At 33.6% G+C, this 13031-nt stretch overlaps 1 protein-coding gene across 6 annotated transcripts in view; it reads right to left on the bottom strand.

Moving 5' to 3' along the window:
• Positions 1–13031, bottom strand: part of LOC132707864 (WD repeat-containing protein 47) — a 106061-nt gene that overhangs the window by 67762 nt on the left and 25268 nt on the right. Inside the window, exons 1-4 of one of the 6 annotated variants that reach the window (XM_060679857.1) lie at positions 10923–11053; positions 5794–6150; positions 1742–1840; positions 841–883 (exon numbers count right to left, since the gene is read on the bottom strand). In XM_060679857.1, the coding sequence (XP_060535840.1) occupies positions 841–883; positions 1742–1840; positions 5794–5909 (258 nt within the window). In that variant the 5' untranslated portion in view covers positions 5910–6150; positions 10923–11053. Of the gene's footprint in view, positions 1–840; positions 884–1741; positions 1841–5793; positions 7626–8955; positions 8972–9037; positions 9375–10922; positions 11054–13031 lie in introns of those variants that run through there. The other 5 variants (XM_060679858.1, XM_060679856.1, XM_060679855.1 and 2 more) reach the window with 5 other exon arrangements.

The raw sequence follows: 13031 nt of genomic DNA, 5'->3' as shown, positions 1-13031 counted from the left end.
ATCGATTCGTCATCGAATCACACAGCGAATTTTAACATATAAATATAAAGTCCAAATAACTCAGGAGTTGAAACCGCGAGATCATCAACAGCGCCGCGTGTTTGCAGAATGGATACGAGAACAAGGGGTTCATTTTTCAACGAAAATCATCTTTAGCGATGAGGCACATGTTCACGTTGGTGGCTTTGTAAACAAACACAATGCTCGTATTTGGGGATTAGAAAATCCAAGAGACATTGTTCAAAAAGCAATGTATCCTCAAAAAGTGACTTCTTTGGTGCGGAGGAATAATTGGCCCTTTTTTTTTCGAAGGATAATGCGGAGATCACTGTTACGGTTAATGGTGTTCGCTATCGAAACATGATATTTGATTTTTTCTGGGAGGGAAGGTATGGACATTGAAGATTTGTGGTTCCAACAGGATGGAGCCGCTTGACACACATCCAGAGAAACGATGCAATTGCTGCGAAATTATCCAAACACTATTCCAGAGCTGAAAGAGGAGATTAGACGCGAAATAGCCGGCATAGAACCTGAATTGTGTCAAAAAGTGATAGGAAATGTCAATAAACGAATTACGTCATGCCACATGAATCGCGGGGATCATTTGAATGACATCATCTTTCATACCTAATTCTAATACACTAATCTAAAATGGAAAATAAAAATGTTTGTATATTTTTATATTCTTCCGAGTTTTTTTATTATTTTAATGTGGAAACCCTTATTGAATCACCCTTTATAACATAAAATTTCGTTACAGTATTGCTTTCTGCGAAAATGGTTCATCATTTTTAGTTATGTCAAGGGCCGCGAAGAACGTAAAAGTATATTACTCACCTTCGTTTGATCGTATGCTGGATTGTGAGATTCTGGAGTAGTTCTGCAAAAAAAAAAGAATTTTTGTAACAATTTTTTTTTCGGTTTTCGTTTTTTTTTTTGTTTAGACTTCTAAAGTCTAACAGAATTTATTAAATCTAGAGAGAAAGGTACATTTTTTAACCGTGTAATAAAGAAACGATTTAAATGGAATTCCGTTAGAACTCGTTACAAATGTGAATAGATTATCGATAAATAATTTGCCAACTGTGCCTGTTGCTAGTTTCAAACTTTTAATGAAATATTTCTTTAATGTGTTGAAAAAATCTAGTAAAAATAATTTTGGATTAAACATAGGTACAAACTTTTGGCTCTTGTATAAATACAAGATTTGTTTGTAATCCTATGTTACAAGCATTTTTTTAATTCTCTCAGGGAAAACTGAATTTTGGTACTAGTATCGCATTTCGTAAAAGAGAAAAAATATTAATAATTTCCACGAAATTTCTTACGTGGTAGGTATCTGTACATTTTTTTTCTGAAATTGATGAAAAAAAACATATTTTGAAATGAACGAATGAAGCACCCTGTTCCCTAAAGTAAATCTGAACTTAAGAAAGAAAAACATCAAAATACCTGCATACTATACATTACGATATAAATTTTAACCAATGTCCCATATGTAAGAAATATTCTGGGGTGATCTTGTATCAAGAGCTTCCGAAAGGAGTGTTAGAGCTACAGTGTGTTCCAAATAGGCTCGCAATCTTCATAGGAAAATGTATTTTTTTTTTCACTAATTCGATGAGGTCTTGGCAACAATGTAAGAAAAACTTGGATCTAAGAACTTGGCTGAAAACTGTATTAACGTTTTGGAGTATGAAGCGTTAAAGTGTGATACTGTATACGCTAAGTTATTCACCTGTATATGTCACAGTTTCCATTTTGGTTGACTTTGGGCGACGAAGCATTCCTGTTTTGTAACGGTGTGACGTTTCCGTTCAAATTTGCTTTCGACTTGCTGCAAAAGAAAAAACAATGGTCGATATCACAATGAAATACGCAAGAATTGGTATTCTTAAAATATTACCAAGCAAGCCAATAAAATCTGTATCGAATCGGAATAACTTACATTATATGACATTAAATTGTAAAAAATTAAAACACAAAGAAATTTAAATAAAAATAAAATCAAAACTCCACTTTCTTTTTAATAAACTGTATTTTAATTAGTCAGACAAGCATAAATGTTACTTTCCGTTAGAAGTAAAAATTGTCAAAGTACTGGCAAATGACAATTTAACTCCCGACATATATTACAGAAGTTCCGTAAAAAATCTTCCAGATTGATGTCTACATGTGTACGCTCGACAATTCGTTTTTTTTTAAGATAATAGAATGCTTCGACTTACCCCTAAAAGGCTTCTAAACTGAGAAATCATATTTTGCTCTATATTTATATTCTGTTTTTTAATGACTTAATTAGTTAATTACAAAATTGATGATCTAATTGAAGAATGGTAGGTACCAGCAGTTCTCTTGCATGATCCAGCATGAAAGGAGGCTATCACAAGAATTTGAAAGTAGAATGGTTGTCAAACATCGTTACGTGCTCTCTCTTAATAGCAAACAAAAATCAGCTCCTACAGGAAAAGTCAGGTGCTTTCCAGAATGAAGGAACCAAAATAAGACCAAAGATAAACCTAGAAAAAAGAATGAAAACATTTCGACTTCTGAGTGTTACTTCGAAGATCGATGGTACCCTGAAAGATATTGAAAAAAAAAGAGAAGTCTCATTAACAATTGACATTAACTAAACAGACAAAAAAAATTAACGCTATGATACACAAGTACTACTTTATAGATCAGAGAGAAAATCTGGTTGAGTAGATCACACGCAGAAATCTTATCAACGGGTTTTAAGGTGCCTCCAGGAGAACGAATGAGGACGGAGAACAGAACATAATATTGGAAGCGAAGATGGATTTTTTAAAAGAAGGTTTGCCAACCTTTGAGTAGCTCCATACGCAAGATTGCCACCAAGACATGAAATATGTTTTTGAAGAATATTTTGGTGATTGGTGGCTGATTCAGTAGCAGTTACGGATAAAGAACGCCGAAATTCAATTTAAAAATGATTCTAGTTCAGGGTTCAAGATAAACTATATATAAGTCTATTAATATCGACAATGCCAATTACACTAAAGTTCCAAATCCTCTGCAAAAAGCACACTGTACGAAAAGTAAGGAAATAAGACAGAAAAAGAGCCAAAAGATACATGGAATTATGTATATAAACAATACGATAACACACATTTAACAGTACAGTATAGAACAGTTACAAACGAATACACCAACAGTACAAACATATTAACAAAATGTAGAGAAAATATCACTAAACTCGTCAGGGCAGTCCTGTAAATATATGTTCCAAATTCTTTCAGGTCGTAGAAAGCATTGGTTGACAGAAGCTTTCTGATGCACTTTTTAAATTGTCTTGTAGATAATGCTTTTATGCTTGTAGGAAGCAAATTATAGTAATAAGATCCTGCGTAATTTAAAGACTTTTTGTAGAACATGTGGTTCAGTCTTGGCTTTAGAAGGTGTTCTCTGTTTCGGGTGTTATAACCGTGGACATCCGTGTGTTTCTTGTGAAAGCCTTTATTTTTATGAACGATGATGAATAATTTAAATAAATATATGCAAGGCACTGTTAGTATTTTATACTTTATAAATATATCTTTGCAGGATAGCCTCGGAGGCAGTCTGAAAATCAACCTAAGTATCCTTTTTTGCCGAATGAACACCCTCTCCGCATCACTCGCTTGTCCCCAGTTTACGATATTATATGAAATAGACGAGTATGCTGAGGCGTAATAGAAAGTTAACAAGGATCTTTCAAAGAAAGAATCTCTGATTGTTAACTTGCAAAAAACGTTTTGTTCAGTTTATTAAAAACACTATCTATGTCGTAGTCCCACTTTAGGAAGGCATCGATGTAAGATCCGAGAAACTTTGTTGTGTGGTTTAATTCCACGCGTGAACCCGTGAACATCTCTTTATTAACAACTCAATCCTTTTAAAAAAATATTGTTTTGGTTTGTCTGCAAAATGAGCTAAAACAGCCTCTTTTAACTCAACTTCGTCGTTAAACCGCCGTTCACGTAAGTCCTTTTTCAAATATACAAACAAATAATAGTCGCTGGGGGCCATATCTGGATTATCTGTTGGAACCCACACTCTAAAATGGCATCTTGGGCAACACCAGCAGTATGGACAGGTGCATTATCTTGCAAAAGACGCACGCCTATGGTCAGTTTTCTTCGACGTTTTACACGTATACAGTCTCGCAATTTCTGTAATAATGTTGCGCAATATTTACCATTGACCGTGGTATTAGTTTCTATAAAATCTATCAAAGGAATTCCTTCACAATCCCAAAAGATCGTGGCCATCACCTTTTTTGTTGACTGGCAGACTCTGAATTTTCTTGGAGGTGCTTCACCCCTACGACGCCACTCCATTGATTCTTTTTTCGATAGAGGGTCATAATAGAGAACCATAGTTTCATCTCCCGTCACAATAGTTTCTGTCACAGGCTTCGGTTCCGACACAAAGTTTCAAAAAAGACCGCGCACACACTCGACACGGCGTTGTTTATGAATAGCCGAAAGGTTTTTAGGAACCCATCTTGCACTAACCTTATGCGTACCTAAATGATTATGCAGGATTCGACGAACACTTGTATCAGAAAGCTTAGTAATTTCTGAGATTTCCTTGACCTATAAACGTCGATCACTCAATACCACCTGTTTCACAGTCGCAACAATATCTTCCGTTATGACCTCCACTGGTCGACCAGTTCTTGAATCATCTTCAAGGGACTCCTGCCCCATTTTCGAAAACCTTTTGCCCATTGTTTCACTACAGAGTACGAAGGAGAACTTTGGCCGTACACACCATCTAGCCCTTTAAAAATTTTAGATGCTAACCCTTCTTTTGTCAAAAATTTTATGACTGCTCTATACTCAATTTGCCTTATTTGCGACATTTTTTCGCGGACACGTCTTGTTTAAAATGCTATCAATAAAAAATTATCTGACCCAAGACTTCAATTTTTTTTTAGCAACCTACTAACATATATATTTAAAAGAAGACAGTTTTATCGCGATACTGGAGCTGCATCTATGTCAGGCCGGGAAATTTTGGCTAATTTGGCTAACATCGTAAGAGAAAAAAATATATAAGTGAAACACCTTTCATAGTAGACTATGCTACACGATATTGAATTTTATTTGTTAGATACGATGGCCGATCCGTAATAATGATTTTATGAAGCAACACAGCTGAGTGTTAAGTTCTGCGCTTGTTCATAGATAGCCATTTGGTTTCTTTAATTTATAGGAGACAGGTTCTCTACGGCGAATGCCATAAATGAATCGAAGCGTATTATATGGCTGTCTATACTAAGGAGGCAGGGGCCATATACAACATCCGCAAAACTAAAATGACTATAAGAACAAGCCAATCCGTCAGACTGATCTTGTCATTCCTAGACAAAAGATGTCGATGGGGAAAAATACCTTTAAGATTGGAATATGCCATTTGCATACCTTTGCTGACGTGAGATATCATTGCGTTCCAAACTCTAGAGAAATTACATGAGGACAAGTGAATAGGTTCATTCAAAACTTAAGACCTTGAGCTATTGTTTGATCAAGCCCTTGTGGACATGAGTGAAAAACAGTCTAGCATGTCATCAAAAAAAAAAAAGGAGAAAATGTTGGACCTTGAAAACTTGACCGATGCGATTCTTGATCCATTAATTATAACTCCCTTAAATAATTTTGTCATTTAATGAAAATGGCTAGGCCGTTTCCTTGTCTCTTTGCACACCTATAATGAGGTTTAACTCCTCCACCCCTTTCTGAAATAATACTATAGCCAAAATTATTCAAAACTTTCAAAATTTACCTTTTTTTCCCGTGTACTCCGCAGTCGCTTCTGTCCATATACGTCACGACTTTCGTGTGGCCGAACTCCTGGATCTTTTTCGTCACCGGCGGATGCAAATGTTTATTGTAATACATCGTTTTACACACTCGCGGCAAAAAAAAACCGCTGGTATTCTAAAGGAAAGCGCGGATTACCTCGTGCGGTAACTCAGTTCTGCTCGAATGGCGCGAAACATCGTTTAAAAGTCATTTTCGTGCAAAACGTAGCTAGCCGGAACTTGTATCATTTATATATCATAACGCGCGATACGATTGGAAAAACGGCGACGTATCGGGACCGAATGACGTCACAATTGGGCCACTCTCCGCGTTACCTCTACATTAAACAGAACTTGATAACGGGATCACTTGGTAAGCAACTTATTCGAAAGGGAACCCACCAAGTCTGGAGAACACTTTTACAACCACTCGACATCGAGACGGTATACTGTCGAGTGAAAACGCATTACATTTTCTATCATATTAGCGGTATAGATAAATGAGGAAATTAAATTTAATGAATCTATAATTGTTAATGGCGGTAACGTTAATTGATATAATTGAGCGGTTAAAAATAATCTATATTATACTGGGAAACATCTTGATTGAATTAATATACGGCGTTGGTCGGAAAAAACATGGATGTCGGAAAATTTATCGCCCTCCTTTTATACGAGACGATTAACAATGTGCAGAAGTTCACATTAAAACAATTTCCACTTTTTGAAACGGAACCCCCGGTATATTTATTTGGATTTCTTGTATTAGTGTTGTATTAGTGTATTAGATATTTTAAAAGGCGACGTACTAGATATACGGTGTTTATTAATTCTGTTAATTATTAATCGGTGAGTGATGTGAAGAAAAAAAACTGAATAACAACGTATGTGGCAATTTTACAAGATGTGAAAGTTTTAAGAAAAATTTTATTTCCAAATTCACAAATTATTCTAATTTTAATTTTATTTATATAATATTTCTATGTATTTTGGATTCTTCTTCAACCGAAGAACTACTCAAGTCGAATTTTTACCTTTGTAGCAGGTGGCATATTAATAAAGGATGCCGACCATATCTCACGAACTGTTAGTTTCTGGCATGTCATGATAGCAATTCTTTTACGAGCCGGTCGAAAATTTTACATATAATAGTATACATTTTTTAGGCGAAGATGAAAAATACAGAAAGTAGTAGAAACGGCATGACAATATATTTCTTCCCCTTTGAGATATAAATAAAAATGAGTTTATTAATCGTAGCATAGTAATAGTACCAGAGACGACAGACGTGACGTGGGATGCTTATCTTTTCTACTAGAGTTAAATTTGATTTTGTCCTAATTTGTCCATAATAATCGCCAATAATCAATAATAGTTAAAAAATAAATCGTCAATATAATTTATTAATATATTACATGTATTGTCAATATTGGAGAAAACTGAAAAATAACTAAGTAGGCTTAACGGTTGGCATGGTAACGGCACGATGAAGAAAACAAAACAAAAGAATGCGCTTAAACTAAGTAATTTTTTTGAATGCACGTTAAATCCAAAATGCTATTAGAGAACGAAATCGTTTTACTATAAATTATCATCCCGTCATAATACGTCATCTCTTGGTTATCTCTAATCTTTTATACCTACGTAAAAAAGTATTTTTAAGTTAATTAATTATTATTTAATTAATTATTTATATTACAAAAACATAATTTCCGGCTTTTTCTTCTCTCCGATTTACCTAAAAATATATTTTTGTCTAAGTTGTAGGACTAACGGTTTCTGAGATATGACCGGCGTACCTTTATTAATGAGCCACCCGGTACATTTTCTTAATGAACCCCACATATTTTGGAGAATAACATTTTGCTAAAGAACATTATGGCCGACCGACAGCATAGGACAATAGTTCGAAAGAAAAAAAATAACTCGCCAACCAAATCCAGAATCATGCGGAGGGAGAAACAAAACGTGCGTGTCTGCCATTTTGTTTTCTCCATTGTAGCCTAAAAACGTCAAGGATGTTCGCGAGACCGTGAAAAAATAGCATCACCACGTTTCCGCCATTTTGTCACCATCCTGCGGGATTTTTCACGCCGAACGAGTCTTGAGTAATAATAATAATCATGTACAGGGTATTTCCCAAGTACGTATATAAATTCGTATTCTGTGGGAAAAAAATAATGCCATTTTGTCTAGTGAATTTACGATTTTATATTTGTAATTTCTACACCCATTGAGATATATCAACTTCATTGGGTACACGTTATCGTGGCTCAGTAGTACTCAAAATAATGATTATTATCAGCATTATTAACAATAACTGTAAATAGTGAAGGAGATAGAGTCCACTAGCCATATTTTAAAAGCGTCAATAAAATGACATTTTTTTTTTTAATATATATTTTCAGTTGCAAAAATTTTGCTTTTTGGTTATAGGTTATCAGTTTACCATGACAATTTTGCAATTTCTTCAAAATTATCTGACAAGTTGATGATATTGTAGGCTTATTTTAAATTTCCTGACATTTCCAGCTTCCCCAGGCTTGTACCATTAGTTTAACTAAAATAAGGTGGTTTATATGACTGATTCCTTTTTCATACATGTGCCGAATTCGATTGAAACATCTTGATAGGCGTAGAAGTTATAAAACAAACACTCGAAAACACCACCGTCGATTATACAGGGTGTTTGATTGAGGTTTAATATTTAGAAAAAAACGGCTTGTCCAAAAATCCTGCTTAGGCTACACACCTTTCTTTTACATCATTTTCTTTAGTATTAATTTTTCTGAAGTATATTTATTATGACCAAAGAATCCAAAAAATAAATATTAAAAAAAAATGTTTTTTCAATTTATACGGCTTTTTTTTTGCCGAAAATGGGATGATATGAAACCAACTCAAGAATCTAAAAAAGTTGTCTTTTTAGTGGCTAGTTAGAGTTAGATCAAAATTAGTCCCCTATCACTATAAACAACGTTGCCAAATTTCAAAAAAATCCGAAAAAAACATTAATTGTCGAACATATTGTAAAAAAGCCGTTTTTTTCAATTACAATTAGTATATGTCTTCAAACACCCTGGATTTTGTAAAAGTTTTTAAACTTCAAATTTATTTGACAAAGCGGCATAATTTTTACTTACTTAGGCGATACCCTGTGTGAATTTTTCGTTTCATAAAATAACAGAAAACGTTTTACATTTTCCGCGGACACTTTTTACATACAAAATTTTTTCTAACGCGTTCCCCAACGCCGCAACCGAAACACTGCAATCCGTAAATCGCGGGAGACCCTGGAAAAAACAAAAACAAAAGAAGCGCCAAGCTGCACTGCTATTATACTCCCCGCAAGTCGCTCGGATGATGATGCGACCGATTCGATGCAAACAACGGAAGCGCGATTAAATGCGCTAATTGAAAAAAAGAAAACAATTGCCCGCGTTTGAATTAAAACGCACGCGCTGCCCACTTTGTTTCCGTGATTTATTTGTTTGTGAAAAAAAAATGAACGCAAGTGCGCCTGTAATTAATCTCGTAATTTACTAAATTCACCACATAAAATATCTGAATCTATCAACACAGAAGAAGAAGAAAAAATGATAAAAAAAGCACCCTCTTTCTTATCTTTGCAGTTAATCGTGCCATAAATTCCGTAATGGAAAATAAAAATTGTAATTTAAAAAATATATATTTCCAATAAGTAATGAGGAACTAAGGAACGCAAAAATAAAAAAAAACACTTGGTAACATAGCAAGTTTCGTCCTTACATTTTTGCTAGAATTTGTGGATTTGTGTATTTGGTTAAAACCAAACGGTAAGCAAGGCTATTTTTAGATTTTAGTTTTTGAATTATTATATTTTTTCCTTAATATTTCAACAGAACGACAGTTCATAATAGGTCATATAATTTAAAAAACCGAACAACCAACCATATTTTTTCAATCTGAAATATTACGGCAAAATATTTAGCTATTAAACAGAGAAAAATTACAGAAAAATTTTGTTTGCAATTTTATTTATTACATTAAAACGTGTCAGCAACTTGAAAACTGGGAAGAGTTGTTTCAGACTTTAAGGTGACATTTTCCAGATAAACATCAATATTAAAATACAATAACGGAGCAAAACAAAATAAAGAAAAGGTTAGATATTTTTTTCTTTCATTTAGTCTAACCTAGGTTTTTTTCAACCATCGAACCTGTTTTTTCTTCTCTATAAACAAGCCAAAGGCATAAACATAAACTATTTTTTATTTCTTAGGAATACCGATTGAAATTGTTTGTTTAATTATAAAAATAAAGTTTTCAAGGTCATGCGTCAGCTAAAAAACGAAAACCTTCCAAATAACTAAATAAATGCCCTTTTTGTCAAAAAATAAAAATAAAGTTTGACAGATTGTGTCGTTAATGTGTACCTAATGTTATGTTCTGCACATACTTTTACATATCATATTGTTATTGTTACTTTTCTAGGTTCATTGTATGTAGTTTTGGCAACGTTTTTGCTTTTTATTATCTGGTTAATAACTTGCCAAATATACTTCGATACTTCCGATCATTTCTAGGGCGAACAGAATATTAAAAAATAAAAACAGTTCATTCATTTAGGTCCAGTATTACTTAACATAAACTTCAAATATTTTCGAAACTATTAAAATGTAAATTTGCAATGTTATAAACAAAACAACATATATTATAATAATTGAGATATTAATTATTCTAAAATTGAGTAAATAAAAAGTTAAACAGAAGTAATAATAATACGAAAATAGATTAATTGTAATAAACAATATTATTTATAAAAAATCTACCATTTACCATACCACTTTATCAGAATTTTTGACTTCAAACATCAGTACAGTAATGTTTAACATTGTTTAAAAAATTAAATAAAAAATATTTTTGTCAGAAGCAACTTTTATGACTCAATTAACAGTTTTTTTTTTATTTTTGAGACCACTAACTTCTTTTTTTCGCAATCTACCACAAAAATTAATGGAAAGTTTTTTAAAACACCCCGAACAAAGATTTTTTGGTATATTGTGAATTAAGTATGGCAAAGAGTCCCGCAGCTGACAGCAAAATATTTTCGCAATCCGCGACAAACCACCTGCTTCTCAATCCAACAAAATTTCCGAAAAACTTAAACCACGACCAAAAACCCGCGCGTCACCTCAAAATTAACCGCGGACGACAATTGCACCAATTTTCGCGAAACAAAAACGCATCGCGCCGAGCCCCACGCCTACGCCGTCGCACTGAAACGTCAAAGGAAAAAATCGGTTTTAACTAATGAAAATATAATAGCGAATGCGCGGTTTCCGCATTTCGGTGGGGTCACCCGTATATATATTTTGGTGGCGATCCACCTGTTGGCTATGCGCTGTCGTTATCAATCTGTTATGCTATCGAGAAGGAATGATGGGAAACATCGACGTGGAATGCTTTAAACCGGGCAAATATTTACTTTATCACGCGCGTTTAAATGGCCTGGCGGACTTTGTTGCGAACCATGTTTGTATCCTGCTTCGTTAGGCCTGTAAGCAGCACGATCGGTTAAACTTTCGACAAGATTAGTAAAAATTTTTGAATAGGGTAGGGTGAGGCAACCCCCCTGGAGAAAGGAGACCCACCTCAAAAATTAACCAAAATGTTTTTTTTTTTTCGTTATTATAATTATAAATTCTGGTTATTTGCGTTTTTAGCCCTTTGCGTAACCAGAGCTTTCGAAAATCTTATAAATACCCATAACAATTTTATTAATCGATACTCATTAGTAACGTTTTTTTTATTAAATGCTTTTTAATAAATAATTATAATTATTATATATAACATTATAGATAGGGGAAAGTGGGACACGATGGTCAGAAGCTTTGCCAAAATTTGGGTAAATTTAGTTGAAGTTATTCAAAAATAAATTGACTTGATTGGTAAAAGCCACAAAAAATAATGAAATGCTTGAGTAGGCCCCTTGCCCCACCCACCCCTATCATATTGCTATTAAACCTGGATATGTTATCAAAAATTTGTTCGAACTAATCAACAAGGCAAAAGGCAATAAAATTTAAAAAATATATTTCTTAGCATTCCATCGATTGACGCGATAAACATAATAGACAGCATTCTTAATCACAGACAAGGCAACTCTACCATAAAACAAGACTTGATGGATAGTTTATTAGTTTGTTTAGACCAAAATTATTTTGAATTTTTTTCTTTGCTAAAGAAGGATTAATTATGGAAAACCCACTTACTCCACTACTTGCAGAAAATTTCATGGACAATGTAGAAACTATCATACATAAACATCCTCTCAGTAAAAGATTTCTTTGGTGGTATAGATACGTAGATGATGTTTTTGCTTGTTTCACTGGAACGGAAAGGCAACTGCAGTACCTTTTGAATCATATTAACTCCATACATAAGAGTATAAAATATATCATACAAACGGAACTAGAAAACTTTTTTTTCTGGAATTAACTATAACTAAATTACAGAAAAAAATAGATTTTTTCATTTCAAACACCATTGGAAAAAAAAGATTAAAACTAAATCACGAAAAACTCAAAAGTGCAGAGTCTACAAGTTGAAATGCGTGTCATGTCCCAAAATTTATGTCGGACAAACATGTAGAACATTTAAGAAAACTCATTTACGACCATAAAAGAGCTTTTAAAAATAAAAGTTGGGACTCTAACACACAAGTTTGAATAATATTTTACATAATGAAACAAAAAGCAAAAAACTAAATTTGGTGAAAGCTATGGAGATTATTAAAATGAGATAACCGAATCAATTACTTCATGAAAAATTGGATCTAAATGAGACGCGTAGTTAAATTTAAATTTATAACCCTATACTGGTACTCAAGAATCTATTACTACCTGGTTATATACATATATAGATGAAGGAATATTGTCAAATTTTGTATTTGACAAAGGCACGGTGTTATCGAAACAGCTGTCAAAAAGTAATAAATAACTGGGAAAATCTGAGCATTTTTTCGTTGTAATTTAATTGTGTTCGTTAGAATCGATGATTCCTAATCGCGATACGGTTTTACAAACAATAAAACTCATTAGGTGCCCGATGGGACTACTTAATGAATACTTTCACCTCTTTTTATCGAGTCCAGGTTTTGAGTCTATTTTAACCATTCAATAACACTGAAAATACTGTACCGAAGGAACCTCCTATGGTACGACGCAACCCTAGAAAA

Source organism: Cylas formicarius, unplaced genomic scaffold (assembly GCF_029955315.1).
Source record: "Cylas formicarius isolate icCylForm1 unplaced genomic scaffold, icCylForm1.1 PGA_scaffold_9__14_contigs__length_23061073, whole genome shotgun sequence".
NCBI lineage: Eukaryota > Metazoa > Arthropoda > Insecta > Coleoptera > Brentidae > Cylas > Cylas formicarius.
The sequence above is the reverse complement of the archived record's forward strand: the minus strand, read 5'-3'. Positions and strand labels throughout refer to the sequence as shown.